General features: G+C 41.0%; 1 protein-coding gene across 1 annotated transcript in view; it reads left to right on the top strand.

Moving 5' to 3' along the window:
* The window catches only part of LOC128657891 (oocyte zinc finger protein XlCOF7.1-like), a 72,796-nt gene extending 50,185 nt beyond the window's left edge, over nucleotides 1–22,611 (top strand). The window contains exons 2-6 of the mRNA XM_053712319.1: nucleotides 1,724–1,846; nucleotides 3,095–3,154; nucleotides 15,780–15,927; nucleotides 22,198–22,296; nucleotides 22,517–22,611. Coding sequence (XP_053568294.1) covers nucleotides 1,769–1,846; nucleotides 3,095–3,154; nucleotides 15,780–15,927; nucleotides 22,198–22,296; nucleotides 22,517–22,611 — 480 coding nt within the window. The 5' untranslated portion in view covers nucleotides 1,724–1,768. The remainder of the gene's footprint in view (nucleotides 1–1,723; nucleotides 1,847–3,094; nucleotides 3,155–15,779; nucleotides 15,928–22,197; nucleotides 22,297–22,516) is intronic.
* The last annotated feature ends 1,251 nt before the right edge of the window (nucleotides 22,612–23,862 follow it).

Below are 23,862 nucleotides of genomic sequence, written 5' to 3'. Positions count from 1 at the left end.
TATTAGTGTCGGTGATGTTGGGGAGCGGCGGATTAGGGGTTAATAACTTTATGTGTCAGCGATGTCGGGCGGCAGATTAGGGGTGTTTAGACTTGGGGTTTATGCTAGGGTGTTAGGTTTAAACATAACTTTTTTTTTTCCATAGACATCAATGGGTTTGGGTTACGGCGATCTCCATTCCGCGATCGCAGGTGTTTTTTTCTTCTAACACTCTGCTCTAACACGTTCTGTTGTTGCATACGCAGGACAGACTGATTCAGGGCCATAGTTCTGTTGTTGCATACGCAGGACAGACTGATTCAGGGCCATAGTTCTGTTGTTGCATGCGCAGGACAGACTGATACAGGGCCATAGTTATATTGTTGCATGCGCAGGACAGACTGATTCAGGGCCATAGTTCTATTGTTGCATGCGCAGGACAGACTGATTCAGGGCCATAGTTCTGTTGTTGCATGCGCAGGACAGACTGATTCAGGGCCATAGTTATATTGTTGCATGCGCAGGACAGACTGATTCAGGGCCATAGTTCTGTTGTTGCATACGCAGGACAGACTGATTCAGGGCCATAGTTCTGTTGTTGCATACGCAGGACAGACTGATTCAGGGCCATAGTTCTGTTGTTGCATGCGCAGGACAGACTGATACAGGGCCATAGTTATATTGTTGCATGCGCAGGACAGACTGATTCAGGGCCATAGTTCTATTGTTGCATGCGCAGGACAGACTGATTCAGGGGCACAGTCTGGGTGGTGCATGAGCAGGACAGACTGATTCAGGGGCACAGTCTGGGTGGTGCATGAGCAGGACAGACTGATTCAGGGGCACAGTCTGGTGGGTTAGAAATAGATGAGGAACTAAGAAACATCAAGACAGAGCTCAGTTTGGAATATTCCTATAAATTACAGGATAATTGTTTTAAAGGGACAACCTGTAAAGGGTTTATCTATCTTTTTAAACAATAAAAAAATGGTGTCGACTGTCCCTTTAACAAATCCTGTGATCCAGGGAGCTATTCAGTATTTTACATCTGCTTTATAACATATCAGTTTATTCTGCATATTCCTGTATACAGCCAACCTCTTGCTTTTCGTGACTTCTGATGCTATTACATAAATGTATCTCTGATAACATTTGACACATGCATTATAAATATTGTTACATGTTATCACTGTTTATATTTATTACTCTACATGCAGCTGGTCACATGTGTAGTATTAGATTGTGCATAAGTAAAATAAACATGTTTTATAACACATAATCAGCTCTTTATCCTTAAAGGTACACTGAACCCAAGTTTTTTCTTTCATGATTCAGATATAGAATGCAATTTTAAGTAACTTTCTAATTATCAATTTTTCTTCGTTCTCTTGCTATCTTTATTTTTAAAGCAGGAGTATAAATCTTAGCAGCCAGTCCATTTTAGGTTCAGCACCATGGATAGTGCTTGCTTATTGGAAGCTTACATTTACCCACCAATAAGCAAGCATAACCCAGGCTCTCAACCAAAAATGGGCCAGCTCCTATGCATCACATTCCTGCTTTTTAAATAAAGATAGCATGAGAACAAAGAAAAATTGATAATAGGAGTAAATTAGAAAATTGTTTACAATGGCATACTTTATCATGAAATAAAAAAATGGGTTTAGTGTCCCTTTAATATAAATACAGGAAGAGCTCAGATTATTTCCCATCTCTCATGTTGCCGTTTTCCTTTCTTTTGTAGGTGTCACATTTATAGCATCTAACTCAGTCACTAACGAAGAACAAGATGAACAAATATAGGAAGCAGATAGCAGAGCAGTTCCTGAGTCAGGCCCTGGGCATTATCTGCCTGTTGACCGGAGAGGTGAGAGCTGCTGGGTTAAGTCATGTGACACTGGTCCTATTTACTGTGCTGCTTCTGATACATCAGACCTATTATACTAACCCTAACTTCATCTCACCCAGACTATCTCACTAACCTAAACTTCAGCTTACCCAGATCATCTCACTAACCCTATCTTCATCTCATCCAGACCATCTAGCTAACCCTAACTTAAGCTCACCCAGACCATCACACTAACTCTAACCTCATCTCACCCAGACCATCTTATTAACTCTAACTTCATCTTACCCAGAACATCTCACTAACCCTAACTTCAACTCACCAAGACCATCTCACTAACTCTAACTTCATCTCACCCAGACCATATCACCCATGTCATCGTACTAACCCGGACTTCAGCTCACCCAGGCCGTCGCCCTAACCCCCGACTTCAGCTCACCCAGGCCATCGCCCTAACCTGACTTCAGTTCACCCAGGCCATCTCACTAACCTTAACTTCAGCTTATCCAGGATCCCCTGTACACCATTCCACTGTAAATCCTCCCCAGCATCCCCTGCACAACTATACACTCTAAAACCCAAGGTTGCCTGGAAAACCTTCCACTACTAAACATGTCATCACTGTTAAGCACACAGGATCAACTGTACCTCCCCCAACACCCAGGAACTTCTGCACAACCATCCACTGTAAAACATCCCCCAACACTCAGGGTCTCCTGCACAACCATTCACTGCAAAACCTCCACCAGCACCCAAGGGCTCATGGCCCCTTCACTAAAAATTAAACAACCCTATCACCCAAGCCCCCTCCCGCTGCATGACCCTCCCAGGTCCTACTACATAGCCCCTGTAGCAAATACTTCCTCCAGAACCCCTGCATAATTCCAAAAACACAAACAAATATAAAACACCAGTTCCCAAGGGATACATTGCAGGACCCAAGCATCTGAGGAACCTCCTATCACCAAAGACTCAATTTTATGGTCCCCAAAACAGACCCCCCCTCCCAAACACACACACACACAGGTTATATTTTACATTAATTAATTAATTATACTGCAATGTTTTAATTTTTTATTGAAGCTCATATCCTCAGTCTTCAAACCACTGATGTCCCACAAAGTAATTCAGTCAGTTACGTTACTTTGTGATGATCAAGACTGTGAAGAAAACGCCGTTAATTTAATGAGATTTAGAAGCAAATGAAAACTGGAGAAATGTTAGTCTGGGGAAATAGAGTCTGATGATTTTCTCTTCTATATTTAATAGGAATATGTCGTTGTGAAGAAGAGGCCCTCACACAGCAGCATTAATCAGCTGAAAGGAGAGGTGAGCACTTCTGGGGAATGTAACATTATTATATCAGAGTCAGGTGACAGTGTCTCTATTTACTGACGCATCTGGCCCTGTGTGTGTTTCCTACCTTCTGTCTGTGTCTCTGTATGTTCTCAGTAACATTATCCCCCAACAGCAGCATTCACCAGCTGAGAGGAGAGGTGAGCACTGCTGGGGAATGTAACATTATATCAGAGTCAGGTGACAGTGTCTCCCTTTACTGACGCATCTGGTCCTGTGTGTATTTCCTACCTTCTGTCTGTGTCTCTGCATGTTCTCAGTAACATTATCACCCAACAGCAGCAATTCACCAGCTGAGAGGAGAGGTCAGTACTGCTGGGGAATGTGACATTATACCAGAGTCATGTGACAGTGTCTCCCTTTACTGACGCATCTGGCCCTGTGTGTATTTCCTACCTTCTGTCTGTGTCTCTGCATGTTCTCAGTAACATTATCACCCAACAGCAGCATTCACAATCTGAGAGGAGAGGTGAGTACTGCTGGAGAATGTAACATTATACCAGAGTCATGTGACAGTGTCTCCCTTTACTGACGCATCTGGTCCTGTGTGTATTTCCTACCTTCTGTCTGTGTCTCTGCATGTTCTCAGTAACATTATCCCCCAACAGCAGCAATTCACCAGCTGAGAGGAGAGGTGAGTACTGCTGGGGAATGTGACATTATACCAGAGTCATGTGACAGTGTCTCCCTTTACTGACGCATCTGGCCCTGTGTGTATTTCCTACCTTCTGTCTGTGTCTCTGCATGTTCTCAGTAACATTATCACCCAACAGCAGCATTCACAATCTGAGAGGAGAGGTGAGTACTGCTGGAGAATGTAACATTATACCAGAGTCATGTGACAGTGTCTCCCTTTACTGACGCATCTGGTCCTGTGTGTATTTCCTACCTTCTGTCTGTGTCTCTGCATGTTCTCAGTAACATTATCCCCCAACAGCAGCAATTCACCAGCTGAGAGGAGAGGTGAGCACTGCTGGGGAATGTATCAGAGGCAGGTGACAGTGTCTCCCTTTACTGCCCATCTGGCCCTGTGTGTATTTCCTACCTTCTGTCTGTGTCTCTGCATGTTCTCAGTAACATTATCACCCAACAGCAGCATTCACCAGCTGAGAGGAGAGGTGAGCACTGCTGGGGAATGTATCAGAGGCAGGTGACAGTGTCTCCCTTTACTGCCCATCTGGCCCTGTGTGTATTTCCTACCTTCTGTCTGTGTCTCTGCATGTTCTCAGTAACATTATCACCCAACAGCAGCATTCACCAGCTGAGAGGAGAGGTGAGCACTGCTGGGGAATGTATCAGAGGCAGGTGACAGTGTCTCCCTTTACTGCCCATCTGGCCCTGTGTGTATTTCCTACCTTCTGTCTGTGTCTCTTCATGTTCTCAGTAACATTATCACCCAACAGCAGCATTCACCAGCTGAGAGGAGAGGTGAGCACTGCTGGGGATGTAACATTATACATAGTGATGCCCTTTACTGATGCATCTGGCCCTGTGTGTGTATTTCCTACCTTCTGTCTGTGTCTCTTCATGCTCTCAGTAACATTATCCTGGCTTTGTCAGTAAAAGTGTGTGACAGAACCAGTATCTGAATAAAGCAGTTTTATTGCAACCTGTGCGGCTACTTTTTGTATTTACTGTTATTACTGGGGTTCCTGGAGGGATCCTGTAGTCTGCACGCAGAGATTGCTGACACATGTGCTGACCATATTTATATCTGCAGAACCAGTCCCTTTCTCAGTGCTAAGGCTCTGATATTCAAAGGTTCTCCAGCTTAGAGAGAAATTGCAGTTCACACTTCAGTGTCTGTACTCACTGAATAGTCAATAGAAAAAGGGCAGAACTCTCCAGCACTTGTGAGATCTCTCTCATTTCTATATATGGTGGAGAGACAAGCCCAGTGCAATACAGCACTGCATGATATGAGAGTTTAGTTACACTATGTGCATTGTACTTTAGATTGGGTCCTTTCAGTATTATTGCAATTAAAGGGACAGTCAAGTCCAAAATAATGTTTTATGATTCAGATAGGGCATGTCATTTTAAACAATTTTCCAATTTACTTTTATCACCAATTTTGCTTTGTTCTCTTGGTATTCTTAGTTGAAAGCTAATCCTAGGAGGCTCCTATGCTAATTTTTTATACCTTGAAGGCCGTCTCTTATCTAAATGCATTTTGAAAGGTTTTTCACCACTAGAGGGTGTTAGTTCATGTGTGTCATATAGATAACATTAAGCTCATGCATGTGGAGTTACCTAGGAGTTAGCACTGATTGGCTAAAATTCAAGTCTGTCAAAAGAACTGAAATAAGGGTGCAGAGGCTTAGATACAAGTTAATCACAGAAGTTAAAAGTTTACTATTATAACTGTGTTGGTTATGCAAAACTGGGGAATGGGTAAAAAAAGGGCTTATTTATCTTTATAAACAATAAAAAATTCTAGTGTTGACTGTCCCTTTATAGGGACACTGAACCCAATTTTTTTCTTTCATGATTCAGATAGAGCATGCAATTTTAAGCAACTTTGTAATTTACTCCTATTATTATTTTTCTTCGTTCTCTTGCTATCTTTACTTGAAAAAGAAGGCATCTAAGCTAAGGAGCCAACCAATTTTTGCTTCAGACCTTGGACAGCACTTGTATATTGGTGGGTGAATTTATCCACCAATCAGCAAGAACAAAACAGGTTGTTTACCAAAAATGGGCCGCCATCTAAAAGTACATTCTTGCTTTTGAAATAAAGATACCAAGAGAATGAAGACAATTTGATAATAGGAGTAAATGAGAAAGTTGCTTAAAATTGCATGCTCTATCTGAATCACAAAAGAAAAAAATTGGGTTCAGTGTCCCTTTAAGCTTTGAACTTTCTCATTTATATATATATTTTTTTTGTCATTAGGGTTTGTATTTTATTTCATATCTTCTTTCAAATAATATTTTATTGAGGATGACCATACAAACAAATTATATTATTCTGACCATGAATAATGCTTTCCGTACATTACAATATGCAAACCAAACATACGGCCAGATTACTATTTTTGCGTTATGAGCGGCTTGGTAATAACTTGCAAGTTATTGCCACCGCTCACCTTAAATAGCACTGCTATTACAGGTTTTCCAAAAACCTGCGTTAGCGGGCAATATGGTTGCGTTGAGCACCATACCGCACATAAATACCAGCGCTGCTTTGATCTGGTTTTACGTGCTCATGCACAATTTCCCCATAGACATCAATGGGGAGAGCGGGCTAAAAAAAAGCCTAACACCTGCAATAAAGTAGCGTAAACATCTGTAACGCAGCACTATTGATTCCTATGGGGAAAGAAAATTTATGTTTACACCTAACACCCTAACATAAACCCTGAGTCTAAACACCCCTAATCTGCTGCCCCTGATATCGCCGACACCTACATTACACTTATTAACCCCTAATCTGCCACCCCCGACATCGCCGCTACCTACATTACACTTATTAACCCCTAATCTGCTGCCCCAAACATCGCCACTATACTAAAGTTATTAACCCCTAAACCTCCTGGCCTCCCACATCACTAACACTAAGTCTAACCCTAACACCCCTAACTTAAATATAATTAAAATAAATAAAAAATACAAATTACTATCATTAACTAAATAATTCCTATTTAAAACTAAATAAATACTTACCTATAAAATAAACCCTAAGCTAGCTACAATATAACTAATAGCTACAGCTAAGTTTGTATTTATTTTAACTAGGTAGATTAGTTAGTAAATAGTTATTAACTATTTACTAGCTACCTAGTTAAAATAAATACAAATTTACCTGTAAGATAAAACCTAACCTGTCTTACACTAACACCTAACATTACACTAAAATTAAATAAATTACATTAATTAAATACAATTAACTAAATTACAAAAAAATCCCACTAAATTACAAAATATAAAAAAGAAATGATCAAATATTTAAACTAATTACACCTAATCTAATAGCCCTATCAAAATAAAAAAGCCCCCCCAAAATAAAAAAACCCTAGTCTAAACTAAACTGCCAATAGCCCTTAAAAGGGTATTTTGCGGGGCATTGCCCCAAAGAAGTCGGATCTTTTACCTGTAAAAAAAAAAATACAAACAACCCCCAACAGTAAAACCCACCACCCACACAATCAACCCCCCCAAAAAAACTACGTAAAAACCTAAGCTCCCCATTGCCCTGAAAAGGGCATTTGGATGGGCATTGCCCTTAAAAGGGCATTTAGCTCTTTTTCGTTCCCCAAAGTCCCTAAGCTAAAAATAAGACCCACCCAAGAAACCCTTAAAAAAACCTAACACTAACCCCCAAAGATCCACTTACAGTTTTTGAAGACCGGACATCCATCCTCATCCAATTGGGCAGAAGTCCTCATCAAAGCGGCAAGAAGTCCTCAATAAAGCCGGGAGAAGTCTACATCCAAGCGGCAAGAAGTCGTCCTCAAGGCGGGCAGAAGTCATCATCTAGACGGCATCTTCAATCTTCATCCTTCCAACGCGGAGTGGCTCCATCTTCAAGACATGCAGCGCAGAGCATCCTCTTCTTTCGACTCCTCTTGAAGAATTAAGTTTCCTTTAAATGACATCATCCAAGATGGCGTCCCTTGAATTCCGATTGGCTGATAGAATTCTATCAGCCAATCGGAATTAAAGTCTAAAAAATCCTATTGGCTGATGCAATCAGCCAATAGGATTGAGCTTCAATCCTATTGGCTGATCCAATCAGCCAATAGGATTGAGCTTGCATTCTATTGGCTGTTCCAATCAGCCAATAGAATGCAAGCTAAATCCTATTGGCTGATTTCATCAGCCAATAGGATTTTTTACCCTTTAATTCCGATTGGCTGATAGAATTCTATCAGCCAATCGAAATTCAAGGGACGCCATCTTGGATGACGTCATTTAAAGGAAACTTCATTCTTCAAGAGGAGTCGAAAGAAGAGGATGCTCCGCGCCGGATGTCTTGAAGATGGAACCGGTCTGCGTCGGAAGGATGAAGATAGAAGATGACGTCTGGATGAAGACTTCTGCCCGCCTTGAGGATGACTTCTTGCCGCTTGAATGAAGACGTCTCCCAGCTTCGTTGAGGACTTCTTGCCACTTCGATGAGGACTTCTGCCCGCTTGGATAAGGATTGATGTCCGGTCTTCAAAAACTGTAAGTGGATCTTCGGGAGTTAGTGTTAGGTTTTTTTAAGGGTTTCTTGGGTGGGTTTTATTTTTAGCTTAGGGACTTCAGGCAACAAAAAGAGCTAAATGCCCTATTAAGGGCAATGCCCATCCAAATTCCCTTTTCAGGGCAATGGGGAGCCTAGGTTTCTTTCATGTAATTGGCAAGAGTCCATGAGCTAGTGACATATGGGATATACAATCCTACCAGGAGGGGCAAAGTTTCCCAAACCTCAAAATGCCTATACATACACCCCTCACCACACCCACAATTCAGTTTTTACAAACTTTGCCTCCTATGGAGGTGGTGAAGTAAGTTTGTGCTAAGATTTCTACGTTGATATGCGCTTCTCAGCATTTTTGAAGCCCATTTCCTCTCAGAGTACAGTGAATGTCAGAGGGATGTGAAGGGAGTATCATCTATTGAATGCAATGGTTTTTCTCATGGGGAGCTATTTCATAGGTTCTCTGTTATCGGTCGTAGAGATTCATCTCCTACCTCCCTTTTCAGATCGACGATATACTGTCATATTCCATTACCTCTACTGATAACTATTTCAGTACTGGTTTGGGTTTCTGCTATATGTGGATGGGTGTCTTCAGGTAAGTATGTTTTCATTACTTAAGACACTCTCAGCTATAGTTTGGCACTTTATGTATTTATATAAAGTTTTAAATATATGTATTGTACTTATATTTGTCATGATTCAGGTTTCAGTATATTTCCTTTTGCAGACTGTCAGTTTCATATCTGGGAAATGCATTTTTTAGAAAATGTATTTCTTACCTGGGGTGTAGTCTTTTTCAATTGACTGTCATTTTCAAATTTGCGGGCAGAATTAGGCTTGCGATGGCGCAAAATGCTAAAGTTTATTGCGTCATTCTTGGCGCAAGATTTTTTGCCGCAAAGTTACTTTAGTTGATGCAAATTCGTCATTTCCGGCGTCTTAGTTGACGCCTGGGTCCTTTCACAAGGTTGCATCATCTATGACGCGAGTGTGTCGTTTCCGGACGTTTTTGGTGCCAAAAAATATTTTTCTGTTTGTTGTGCGTCATACTTGGCGCCAAATATTTTCATTATTTTAGACCCCATTCCTATTTGCCTCTTGCCTTTTTTCTGTGTCAGAGGGCTATTCTGTTTGCATTTTTTCCCATTCCTGAAACTGCCATATAAGGAAATTGATAATTTTGCTTTATATGTTGTTTTTTTCTCTTACATTTGCAAGATGTCTCAATCTGATCCTGTCTCAGAATTCACTGTTGGATCCCTGCTGCCTGATAACAGTTCTACCAAAGTTAAGTGCATTTGTTGTAAACTTTTGGAGATTATACCTCCAGCTGTGGTTTGTAATAGTTGTCATGATAAACTTTTACATGCAGAAAATGTATCCATCAGTAGTAGTTCATTACCTGTTGCTGTTCCCTCAACATCTAATGCACAAGATATACCTGTAAATTTAAAATAATTTATTTCTGATTCTATTCTGAAGGCTTTGTCTGCCATTCCGCCTTCTAATAAACGTAAAAGGTCTTTTAAAACTTCTCATAAGGTTGATGACATTTCAAATGACCAGCAACATACTGAATTATCCTTCTCTGATGAGGTTCTATCTGATTCAGAAGATCCTGCCTCAGATATTGACACTGATAAATCCTCTTATTTATTTAAATTGGATTATATTCGTTCTTTGTTAAAAGAAGTGTTGATTACTTTGGATATGGAGGAAACTAGTCCTCTTGATATGAAAACTAGTAAATGTTTAAATTCTGTTTATAAACCTCCTGTGGTTTTTCCAGTTCCTGATGCTATTTCTGATATGATTTCTAAGGAATGGAATAAGCCTGGTACTTCTTTTATTCCTTCGTCAAGTTTAAAAAATGGTATCCTTTGCCAGAAGTTAGATTGGAGTTGTGGGAAAAGATCCCCAAAGTTGATGGGGCTATCTCTACTCTTGCTAAATGTACTACTATTCCTACGGATGATAGTACTTCTTTTAAAGATCCTTTAGATAGGAAACTTGAATCTTATCTAAGGAAAGCTTATTTATATTCAGGTCATCTTCTTGGGCTTGCAATTTCTTTGGCTGATGTTGCAGCTGCTTCAACTTTTTGGTTGGATACTTTAGCGTAACAAGTATCGGATCATGATTTGTCTAGCATTGTTAAGTTGATTCAACATGCTAATAATTTAATTTGTGATGCCATTTTTGATATTATCAACATTGACGTTAAATCTATGTCTTTAGCTATTTTAACTAGAAGAGCTTTGTGGCTCAAATCTTGGAATGCTGATATGACTTCTAAGTCCAGATTGCTATCTCTTTCTTTCCAAGGTAATACATTATTTGGTTCTCAGTTGGATTCAATCATTTCAACTGTTACCGGGGGGAAGGGAGTTTTTTTGCCTCAGGATAAAAAAACCTAAGGGTAAATATAAAGCTTTTAACCGTTTTCGTTCCTTTCGACAAAATAAGGAACAGAAACCTAATCCTTCCCCCAAGGAATCTGCTTCCAATTGGAAGCCTTCTTCAAATTGGAATAAATCCAAGCCATTTAAGAGATCAAAGCCAGCCCCCAAGTCCGCATGAAGGTGCGGCCCTCATTCCAGCTCAGCTGGTAGGGGGCAGATTAAAAATTTTCAAAGATGTTTGAATCAATTTGGTCCAAAATCATTGGATTCAGAGTATTATCTCTCAGGGGTACAGAATAGGATTCAGAGTAAGACCGCCTGTGAGATTTTTTCTCTCACGCATTCCGGTAAACCCAGTAAAGGCTCAGGCTTTTTTGAAGTATGTTTCAGACCTGGAATTATCAGGGGTAATCATGCCAGTTCCGTTTCTGGAACAGGGTCTGGGGTTTTATTCAAATCTATTCATTGTCCCAAAGAAAGAAAATTCATTCAGACCAGTTTTGGATCTAAAGATTTTGAATCGATATGTAAGAGTACCAACTTTCAAAATGGTGACTATAAGTACTATGCTGCCTTTTGTTCAGCAATTGCATTTTATGTCCACAATAGACTTACTGGATGCATATCTTCATATTCCGATTCATCCAGATCACTATCAGTTCCTGAGATTCTCTTTTCTAGACAAGCATTACCAATTTGTTGCTCTTCCTTTTGGCCTAGCGACAGCTCCAAGAATCTTTTCAAAGGTTCTAGGTGCCCTACTCTCTGTAATCAGAGAGCGGGGTATTGCGGTATTTCCTTATTTGGACGATATCTTGGTACTGCTCAGTCTTTACGTTCTGCAGAATCTCACACAAATCAACTAGTGTTGTTTCTTCGAATACATGGTTGGAGGATCAATTTACCAAAAAGTTATTTGATTCCTTAGACAAGTGTAACCTTTTTAGGTATCCAGATAGATTCAGTTTCCATGACTTTGTCTCTAACAGACAAGAGACGTTTGAAATTGGTTGCAGCTTGTCGTAACCTTCAGTCTCAGTCATTCCCTTCAGTAGCTATGTGCATGGAAGTTTTAGGTCTCATGATTGCAGCATCGGACGCGATCCCCTTTGCTCGTTTTCATATGAGACCTCTCCAGCTTTGTATGCTGAACCAATGGTGCAGGGATTATACAAGGATATCACAACTAATATCCTTAAATCCCAATGTTCGACTTTCTCTGACTTGGTGGTTAGATCACCATTGTATAATTTTAGGGGCCTCTTTCGTCTGTCCAACCTGGACTGTGATCACAACAGATGCTAGTCTTTCGGGTTGGGGAGCTGTTTGGGGATCTCTGACAGCACAAGGATTTTGGAAATCTCATGAGGCGAGATTACTAATCAATATTTTGAAACTCTGTGCGATTCTCAGGGCTCTTCAATTTTGGCCTCTGTTGAAGAGAGAACCGTTCATTTGTTTTCAGGCAGACAATGTCACAACTGTGGCATATGTCAATCATCAGGGTAAGACTCACAGTCCCCAAGCTATGAAAGAAGTATCTTGGATACTTGTTTGGGCGGAATCCAGCTCCTGTCTAATTTCTGCGGTTCATATCCCAGGTATAGACAATTGGGAAGCGGATTATCTCAGTCGTCGGACTTTACATCCGGGAGAATGGTCTATCCACTCAGATGGGTTTTCTCAAATTGTTCAGATATGGGGACTTCCAGAAATAGATCTGATGGCATCTCATCTAAACAAAAAACTTCCCAGGTACCTGTTCAGGTCCAGGGATCCTCAGGCGGAAGCAGTGTATGCATTGACACTTCCTTGGTGTTATCAACCTGCTTATATTTTCCCGCCTCTAGTTGTTCTTCCAAGAGTGATCTCCAAGATCATCATGGAGCAAACGTTTGTGCTGCTGGTAGCTCAGCATGGCCTCACAAGTTTTGGTATGCAGATCTTGTTCGGATGTCCAGTTGCCAACCTTGGCCACTTCCACTAAGGCCAGAGCTTTTATATTAAGGTCCATTTTTCCATCAGGATCTCAAATCATTAAATTTGAAGGTATGGAGATTGAAAGCTTAGTGCTTAGTCATAGAGGTTTCTCAGACTCAGTGATTAATACTATGTTGCAGGCTCGTAAATCTGTTTCTAGAAAGATTTATTATCGAGTTTGGAAGACTTACATTTCATGGTGTTCTTTTCATAAATTCTCTTGGCATTCTTTTAGAATTCCTAGAATTTTACAGTTTCTTCAGGATGGTTTGGATAAAGGTTTGTCTGCAAGTTCCTTTTTTAGGTAGTTTTTTTTTGGGGGGGGGTTGATTGTGTGGGTGGGGGTTTTTACTGTTGGGGGGTTGTTTGTATTTTTTTTTACAGGTAAAAGCTGATTTCTTTGGGGCAGTGCCCAGCAAAAGGCCATTTTAAGGGCTATTGACAGTTTAGTTTAGGCTAGGGTTTTTTCTTAATTTTGGGGGGCTTTTTTATTTTGATAGGGCTATTAAATTAGGTGTAATTAGTTTAAATATTTATTTTTTCTAATTTACTGTTTTTTTTTTGTAATTTAGTTAATTGTATTTAATGTAATTTATTTAATTTTAGTGTAATGTTAGGTGTTAGTGTAAGACAGGTTAGGTTTTTTTGCGATGCGGGAGGACCTGGGTTTAGGGGTTAATAGGTAGTTTATGGGTGTTAGTGCACTTTGTAACACTTTAGTTATGAGTTTTATGCTACAGATTTGTAGAGCAAAACCCATAACTACTGACTTTAGATGGCGGAACGATTCTTGTCTGTATAGGCTGTACCGCTCACTTTTTGGCCTCCCAGGCAAAACTCGTAATACCGGCACTATGGAAGTCCCATTGAAAAAGGACTTTTTGAAAGGTGCGGTAGTTACGTTGCGTTACGGCCAAAAAGGTGTGTGGTACAGCTATACCTACAAGACTCGTAATAGCAGCGGTAGTGAAAAAGCAGCGTTATGAGCCATAACGCAAAACTCGTAATCTGGCCAATTGTATACAATATAAATAAAATACCTAATTATGCACATTATTGTCTAATCAGGATGTCTTGATTCCTCATTTTAAAGATAGGTAATAACTTAAGGTTATAGCTATTAGACTGCCTACGAAGGGGCTTCTGATGTAGGGAAAACCTATGTGCATGATAGCTACCTTTTGTGCCCAGCCGGGCTTAGAACATGATGCAAAGGGGGGGGGGGGGGAATCATAAAGGAAATAACATAAGACAAAAAAATAACAATAAAAAAAAAGTACAACATTGTAAAAGTTATCAGATGAAAAATTAACAAACACTATCTAATGGTAAGATAGCAACCTCTCATGCCTTAACCAAATACCAGGTTTCAACTTTTGGGATATAGGAAAAGGAGAAGTATAAGGGAGAAAAAAAGGGGGGGGGGTTTAGTCAGTGAATAGGGTGTCCCAAGATAACCAGATCTCATGGTAAAGGTCTTATTTATTATTGTCTCTAAATACATAGAGTTCCAGTTCCATTTTTCTGATGTAGTCCACTATAGTCAAAATCTGCACCAAAGAAGGTGGGGTGGTCTGCTTCCAGTTTGTAGCAATTGCTAACTTGGTTACTGTCAATAGGTAAGTCATTAGGTATTTGTCTGGAGATCTGGCGTCTTAATGTGTATGAGGCCTACAGCTGGGTGCTTCAATACAGGTATTTGGAGTCTGTGCAAGAGATTAAATACAGAGCTCCACAGCCCTCTAATCTTGGGGCACTCCCACCATACATGTGCGTTTGTGCCTAAATGGCCACATTCTCTCCAACATAAGGGTGAGGAAGAACAAAATATTCTATGAAAAGTGGTAGGAACCAAGTGCCAACAGACTAAAATGGTTTAATATAATTCCCAGAGTGTAAAATTTGTTTAGTTTTTATAATCTCCCTAAACCAAACCTCCGCCTCTCAACAAAATGTAAGTCTCTCTCCCATGCCAGGAATTGACTATGTTTCTCGAAATCTCTTGGAGATACCAACTCACGATATTGAATAGAAAGCAAGCCTCTAATGGGTTTACCCAGTTTCCATCTATCTCATTTATATTTTAATACATTTAGATTTAGCTCTAGCAGGGATTTTACAAATTCTGATTATGTTTTGAAAGTTTCTGTGTTACTTTAGCAAATTAATATCATACTTTGTTTATTTCTATTTATATATGCAAATTACATTGCACCTTGAATTTGCTGGATTGCAAACTAAATCTGACACTTTTTCAGAAAGTGGGAGAAAGAGGGCAGTTTCCTGGGCTGAACAGGGGAGTTCCCAGGGTTTGTCTGAAGCTCTCTCACAAGTCTTGTGACATTTTGTAAGCATTTTAAACAAGCTGGTCCCGCTGATTTGTCTCACCAGCTGTACGCAGGTGACGTTTTCTCAAAATTTACAATACACTTATTTTAACTAACAAAAAAAATAATATATACTAAAATATAGACAAAAGCAAGTTAAAATGTAGTGAAAACATTTCAGTTTAAGCAATCGGAGCCTTTATATGAGCCCCAAGGTTTCTCCAGTTAACTTCTCTCTCCCATGTGAAATTATGTATCCCAGAGAGCATCATTACTTTCTATGGAAGGCATCTCTCACCTCTCTGGGATTTCCTGGTTCCTTCCCTTTTCTTAGAAAATTTCTGTGAGTTCTGCCTCTGCTCTATAAACAGAATCTGCAAGACCACTAAATACACTGCTATACACAATATAAAATACAAAATGGAAAGTGCAAATTTTAAATGTAATATTGTTTAATCTAAAGTGCAAAGTTATATAAAATAGAAAGCACAAGGTGTAAATGCAGCAGAACTGTCATGTCATGCAGTGCTATATTGCACTGGGCTTGTCTATATTTCACATATAGAAATGCAGGGAATGCCCCTTGGAGAAGTAAAGCAAAATCTGCCTTTTGAAAATTTCACTAGGGATCTTGCAGTGCTGGAGGATCATTTTAGAGCATCTCACCTGAGCAGGGCCTGAATGAGTTGTGTGTGTTTCAGGTGCCTATAAAGTGTGATGATGTTGCTGTGTATTTCTCTATGGAGGAGTGGGAGTATATAGAGGGACACAAGGAGCTTTACAACGACATCATGATGGAGACTCACCAAGCACTAAGGGCTATGGAGATCCCAAGAAATGAGAGCTCAGGTAACGCTGTGTAGTAATAAATATCTCACTCAGGAAATGCACATAGACTACAGACGTGACAGACAGAAAGTAAATCTACATTGAATGAGTCATGTGTGATCTAATGAGCTGTCTGATTTATAACTTTAGTTTTTTACTCAACAAAAATAATAAAAACACATTTAAAGGGTAAAGAGGGATTCATGTTAAATGCCTTTTTCTCCTGTTAAGTGTAGTCAGTCCACGGGTCATCCGTTACTTATGGAATATTTCTCTTCCTAACAGGAAACTGCAAGAGAATTACCCAGCAGAGCTTGCTATATAGCTCCTCCCCTCACCTGTCATACTCAGTCATTCTCTTGCAGCCTAACTAGATAGGAAGCTGTGAGAGATCTGTGGTGTTTTTTAACTTAGTTTATTTCTACAATCAAAAGTTTGTTATTTTTAAATGGCACCGGAGTGTGCTGTTTATTCTCAGGCAGCTTTAGAAGAAGAATCTGCCTGGGTTTTTTTCTATGGTCTTAGCAGACGTAACTAAGACCCACTGGCTGTTCTCATCTGAGGTGTGAGGTAACTTCAGAGAAGGGGAATAGCATGCAGGGTCCCCCTGCAACAAATAGGTATGTGCAGTAAATTATTTTCTGAGGAATGGAATTGACTGAGAAAATACTGCTGATGCCATTGTAAAGTAAGTTCAGCCTTAAATGCAGCGATAGCGACTGGTATCAGGCTGATGTGTGTGTGTGTGTGCACTGAATGTATTTTCTAAGGAATGGAATTGACTCTGAAAATACTGTAAATACTGAAATAATGTATGAGCCTTAACTGCAGTAAAAGCGACTGGTAGCAGGCTTATTAATAATAATACATAACTTTCAAATGTATGTTTAAAACGTTTACTGGCATGTTAATCGTTTTTTGTGAGGTACTTGGTGATAAAACTTATTGGGGCTTGATTTTTACCACATGGCCATTTTTGTTTTCTGCATAGAAACAGTTTCTGAGCTTCCCCACTGTTGTAATATGAGTGGGAGGGGCCTATTTTAGCACTTTTTTGCACAGTAAAAATTCAGTCACAATCTGTCTACTTCATCCTCCATGATCCAGATCGTCTCTAGAGAGCTCAGGGGTCTTCAAAATCCATTTTGAGGGAGGTAATCAGTCACAGTAGTCCTGTGACAGTGTATTTGACTGTGAGAAAAACGTTAATTATATAATTGTTATTCGTTTTTGGGTACTAAGGGGTTAATCATCCATTTGCTGGTGGGTGCAATCCTTTGCTAACTTAATACATTTACTGTGAAAATTTGGTTGCTATAACTATTTTTGTTCATTGTTATTTCAACTGTGTCAGTTTTTCTGTGCTTCTTAAAGGCACAGTAACGTTTTTTATATTGCTTGTAAATTAATTTTGAAAAGTATTTCCAAGTTTGCTAGTCTCATTGCTAGTTTGTTTAAACATGTCTGACTTAGATGAATCTCTTTGTTCACTATGTTTAAAGGCCAATGTGGAGCCCAATAGAAATTTGTGTACCAATTGCATTGATGCTACTTTGAATAAAAGTCAATCTTTACATGTAAAGAAATTATCACCAGACGACGAGGGGGAAGTTATGCCGACTAACTCTCCTCACATGTCAGTACCTGCGCCTCCCGCTCAGGAGGTGCGTGATTTTGTGGCGCCAAGTACATCAGGGAGGCCCTTACAAATCACTTTGCAAGACATGGCTACTGTTATGACAGAAGTATTATCTAAGTTGCCAGATTTAAGAGGCAAGCGCGATAGCTCTGGGTTAAGGATAGAGCGCGCGGATGAGATGAGAGCCATGTCAGATACTGCGTCACAGTTTGCAGAACGTGAGGACGGAGAGCTTCATTCTGTGGGTGACGGATCTGATCCAGGGAGACTGGATTCAGAGATTTCCAATTTTAAATTTAAGCTAGAGAACCTCCGCACATTGCTAGGGGAGGTATTAGCGGCTCTGAATGATTGTAACACGGTTGCAATTCCAGAGAAATTATGTAGGTTGGATAAATACTATGCGGTACCGGTGTATACTGACGTATTTCCTATACCAAAAAGGCTTACAGAGATTATTAGCAAGGAGTGGGATAGACCTGGTGTGCCTTTTACCCCTCCTCCCATATTTAGGAAAATGTTTCCTATTGACGCCACCACACGAGACTTATGGCAGACGGTCCCTAAGGTGGAGGGAGCAGTTTCTACTTTAGCTAAGCGTACCACTATCCCGGTGGAGGATAGTTGTGCCTTTTCAGATCCAATGGATAAAAAATTAGAGGGTTACCTTAAGAAAATGTTTGTTCAACAAGGTTTTATTTTACAGCCCCTTGCATGCATTGCGCCTGTCACTGCTGCGGCAGCATTCTGGTTTGAGTCTCTGGAAGAGGCCATTCGCTCAGCTCCATTGGATGAAATAATGAACAAGCTTAAAACACTTAAGCTAGCTAACGCATTTGTTTCTGATGCCGTTGTGCATTTAACCAAACTTACGGCTAAGAACTCCGGATTCGCCATCCAAGCGCGTAGAGCGCTATGGCTTAAATCCTGGTCAGCTGACGTGACTTCTAAATCTAAATTGCTTAATATTCCTTTCAAAGGGCAGACCTTATTCGGGCCCGGCTTGAAAGAAATTATTGCTGACATTACGGGAGGTAAGGGCCATGCTCTACCTCAGGACAGGGCCAAATCAAAGGCCAAACAGTCTAATTTTCGTGCCTTTCGTAACTTCAAGGCAGGAGCAGCATCAACTTCCTCCGCTCCAAAACAGGAAGGAGCTGTTGCTCGTTACAGGCAGGGCTGGAAAGTTAACCAGTCCTGGAACAGGGGCAAGCAGGCCAAGAAACCTGCTGCTGCCCCCAAGACAGCATGAAGAGAGGGCCCCCTATCCGGAAACGGATCTAGTGGGGGGCAGACTTTCTCTCTTCGCCCAGGCTTGGGCAAGAGATGTCCAGGATCCCTGGGCGTTTTAGATCATATCCCAGGGATATCTCCTGGACTTCAAGACTTCTCCTCCACGGGGGAGATTTCATCTTTCAAGGTTATCAGCAAACCAAACAAAGAAAGAGGCGTTTCTACGCTGTGTACAAGACCTCTTACTAATGGGGGTAGTCCACCCAGTTCCGCGGATGGAACACGGGCAGGGATTCTATTCAAATCTATTTGTGGTTCCCAAAAAAGAGGGAACCTTCAGACCAATCTTGGACTTAAAAATCCTAAACAAATTTCTAAGAGTTCCATCATTCAAAATGGAGACTATTCGAACCATCCTTCCCATGATCCAAGAGGGTCAGTACATGACCACGGTGGACTTAAAGGATGCCTACCTTCACATACCGATTCACAAGGACCATTACCGGTATTTGAGATTTGCCTTCCTAGACAGGCATTACCAGTTTGTAGCTCTTCCCTTCGGATTAGCTACGGCTCCAAGAATCTTTACAAAAATTCTGGGATCACTTCTGGCGGTACTAAGACCGCGAGGCATAGCGGTGACTCCGTACCTAGACGACATTCTGATACAAGCGTCAAGTTTTCAAACTGCCAAGTCTCATACAGAGATAGTTCTGGCATTTCTGAGGTCGCATGGGTGGAAGGTGAACGTGGAAAAGAGTTCTCTATTACCACTTACAAGAGTTCCCTTTCTAGGGACTCTTATAGATTCTGTAGAGATGAAAATTTACCTGACAGAGGCCAGGTTATTAAAACTTCTAAATGCTTGCCGTGTCCTTCACTCCATTCCACACCCGTCAGTAGCTCAGTGCATGGAAGTAATCGGCTTAATGGTAGCGGCAATGGACATAGTACCATTTGCACGCCTGCATCTCAGACCGCTGCAATTGTGCATGCTAAGTCAGTGGAACGGGGATTACTCAGATTTGTCCCCCCTACTAAATCTGGATCAAGAGACCAGAGATTCTCTTCTATGGTGGCTCTCTCGGCCACATCTGTCCAAGGGGATGACCTTTCGCAGGCCAGATTGGACGATTGTAACAACAGACGCCAGCCTTCTAGGCTGGGGAGCAGTCTGGAATTCCCTGAAAGCTCAGGGATTATGGACTCAGGAGGAGAAACTCCTCCCAATAAATATTCTGGAGTTAAGAGCAATATTCAATGCTCTCCTAGCTTGGCCTCAGTTAGCAACTCTGAGGTTCATCAGATTTCAGTCGGACAACATCACGACTGTAGCTTATATCAACCATCAAGGGGGAACCAGAAGTTCCCTAGCGATGTTGGAAGTCTCGAAGATAATTCGCTGGGCAGAGTCTCACTCTTGCCACCTGTCAGCGATCTACATCCCAGGCGTGGAGAACTGGGAGGCGGATTTTCTAAGTCGCCAGACTTTTCATCCGGGAGAGTGGGAACTTCATCCGGAGGTCTTTGCTCAACTGGTTCGTCGTTGGGGCAAACCAGATCTGGATCTCATGGCGTCTCGTCAGAACGCCAAGCTTCTTTGTTACGGATCCAGGTCCAGGGACCCGGGAGCGGTGCTGATAGATGCTCTGACAGCCCCTTGGGTCTTCAACATGGCTTATGTGTTTCCACCATTCCCAATGCTTCCTCGTTTGATTGCCAAGATCAAACAGGAGAGAGCTTCGGTGATTCTGATAGCGCCTGCGTGGCCACGCAGGACCTGGTATGCAGACCTAGTGGACATGTCGTCCTGTCCACCGTGGTCTCTGCCTCTGAGACAGGACCTTCTAATTCAGGGTCCTTTCAAACATCCAAATCTAATTTCTCTGAGGCTGACTGCATGGAGATTGAACGCTTGATTCTATCAAAGCGTGGTTTCTCGGAGTCGGTTATTGATACCTTAATACAGGCTAGGAAGCCTGTTACCAGAAAAATTTACCATAAAATATGGCGTAAATATTTACATTTGTGCGAATCCAAGAGTTACTCATGGAGTAAGGTTAGGATTCCTAGGATATTGTCCTTTCTACAAGAGGGTTTAGAAAAGGGCTTATCTACTAGTTCGTTAAAGGGACAGATTTCTGCTCTGTCTATTCTTCTACACAAACGTCTGGCTGAAGTTCCAGACGTTCAGGCTTTCTGTCAGGCTTTAACTAGGATTAAGCCTGTGTTTAAGTCTGTTGCTCCGCGTGGAGCTTAAACTTAGTTCTTAATGTTCTTCAAGGCGTTCCATTTGAACCCCTTCATTCCATTGATATCAAGTTGTTATCTTGGAAAGTTCTGTTTTTGATGGCTATTTCCTCGGCTCGGAGAGTCTCTGAGTTATCTGCCTTACATTGTGATTCTCCTTATCTGATTTTCCATTCAGACAAGGTAGTTCTGCGTACTAAACCTGGGTTCTTACCTAAGGTAGTTACTAACAAGAATATCAATCAAGAGATTGTTGTTCCATCTCTGTGTCCTAACCCTTCTTCAAAGAAGGAACGACTTCTGCATAATCTGGACGTAGTCCGTGCCCTGAAATTCTATTTGCAGGCAACTAAGGATTTTCGTCAAACTTCTTCCCTGTTTGTCGTTTACTCTGGACAGAGGAGAGGTCAAAAGGCTTCGGCTACCTCTCTCTCTTTTTGGCTTCGTAGCATAATACGATTAGCCTATGAGACTGCTGGACAGCAGCCTCCTGAAAGGATTACAGCTCATTCTACTAGAGCTGTGGCTTCCACCTGGGCCTTTAAAAATGAGGCCTCTGTTGAACAGATTTGCAAGGCTGCGACTTGGTCTTCGCTTCACACTTTTTCAAAATTTTACAAATTTGACACTTTTGCTTCCTCGGAGGCTGTGTTTGGGAGAAAGGTACTTCAGGCAGTGGTTCCTTCTGTTTAATGTTCCTGCCTTGTCCCTCCCTTCATCCGTGTACTTTAGCTTTGGTATTGGTATTCCATAAGTAATGGATGACCCGTGGACTGACTACACTTAACAGGAGAAAACATAATTTATGCTTACCTGATAAATTCCTTTCTCCTGTAGTGTAGTCAGTCCACGGCCTGCCCTGTTTTTACGGCAGGTCTAAATTTTAATTAAACTCCAGTCACCACTGTACCCTATGGTTCCTCCTTTCTCGTATGCTTGGTCGAATGACTGAGTATGACAGGTGAGGGGAGGAGCTATATAGCAAGCTCTGCTGGGTAATTATCTTGCAGTTTCCTGTTAGGAAGAGAAATATTCCATAAGTAATGGATGACCCGTGGACTACACTACAGGAGAAAGGAATTTATCAGGTAAGCATAAATTATGTTTTTAGTTGCAACAAAAATAATTTCATATCCATTTAACAAAATCAACTAATTTTACTCTATTAGAATTCACAGGTCACAGTGTTGTAAATCTACACACAGGAGCACATAGAGAAATTGTACAGAATATTCAGCCAGTGAAGACCCCATCAGACGTCTCTACAGGTAACAGATCTATGGCACAATCTGCTGTTAATGTTTATTTACAAAGTGAAAACTCAGATTTAATCTTCACTGATAGTTATGTAAATGATGGACCAGAAGACAGACCAATTACAATAATAAAATATTTATGTGTTGTGTAATATTACTGTATAATCAGATTGTGTGAGATAACTGCACTTTAATCCATATAACCAAAAAACTAATTTTTATTGTTTATTAGAACTAACAGGTCACAGTGATGAAAATATAGACACAGGAGCACATAGAGAACTTGTACAGAATATTCAGCCATCAGATGTCTCTGCAAGTGAGTGATCTATGGTGTAATCTTCACAATTAGAAAACTGAAATAATTTAACCCTATTAATAACTATGTAAATGATGAGCTTCAGTACAGACAGGTTGCAATGATAAAATCTATTTGGTGCACAAACATACCGTGTCTTTCCTTCTCTCTCATCCTTCTATTTAATGCAAATACCACGCACACATATGTCCTCTCTTTTCTCTCTGCTGTATGTGAATAGTAAATACACATGCCCTCTATTCTCTCTCACCCTCTGCTTTATGTGAATAGTACATACACATGCCCTCTCTTCTCTCTCACCCTCTGCTTTATGTGAGTAGTACACACACATGCCCTCTCTTCTCCCTCTGCTGTATGTGAATAGTAAATACACATGCCCTCTATTCTCTCTCACCCTCTGCTTTATGTGAATAGTACATACACATGCCCTCTCTTCTCTCTCACTCTCTGCTTTATGTGAGTAGTACATACACATGCCCTCTCTTCTCTCTCACCCTCTGCTTTATGTGAATAGTACACACACATGCCCTCTTTTCTCTCTCATCCTCTGCTTTATGTGAATAGTACATACACGTGCCCTCTCTTCTCTCTCATCCTCTGCTTTATGTGAATAGTACACACACTTGCCCTCTATTCTCTCTCACCCTCTGCTTTATGTGAATAGTACACACACATGCCCTCTCTTCTCTCTCACCCTCTGCTTTATGTGAATAGTACACACACATTCCCTCTGTTTTCTCTCATCCTCTGCTTTATGTGAATAGTACACACACATGCCCTCTGTTTTCTCTCATCCTCTGCTTTATGTGAATAGTACACACACATGCTCTCTATTCTCTCTCACCCTCTGCTTTATGTGAATAGTACACACACATGCACTCTCTTCTCTCTCATCCTCTGCTTTATGTGAATAGTACACACACTTGCCCTCTATTCTCTCTCACCCTTTGCTTTATGGGAATAGTACATACACATGCCCTCTAGGGGAGTATGCAATGTATAACCCCGCCCCCTATGACGTCACCTATGACGTACAAGAGGGCTCCGCTGCAGAGTAAATCTGTTTAAAAGCCCCAAGGCAGAACATGTTGCACAGTGGTCAGTGTACTTACTTTGTTAAATGGAAGACTGCAGAAGACACAAGTTAGTGTCACTCTGATCCCACAGACCTAGCGGCTTGCAAGCATACCTAACTGTGTGAGTGCCGCTCTATGCCTCGCGCATGCACAGTTCTACCATTACACGGTAATATGGTGCAC

The sequence above is a fragment of the Bombina bombina genome, chromosome 4 (genome assembly GCF_027579735.1).
Source record: "Bombina bombina isolate aBomBom1 chromosome 4, aBomBom1.pri, whole genome shotgun sequence".
NCBI classification, from domain to species: Eukaryota; Metazoa; Chordata; class Amphibia; order Anura; family Bombinatoridae; genus Bombina; species Bombina bombina.
The sequence above is the reverse complement of the archived record's forward strand: the minus strand, read 5'-3'. Positions and strand labels throughout refer to the sequence as shown.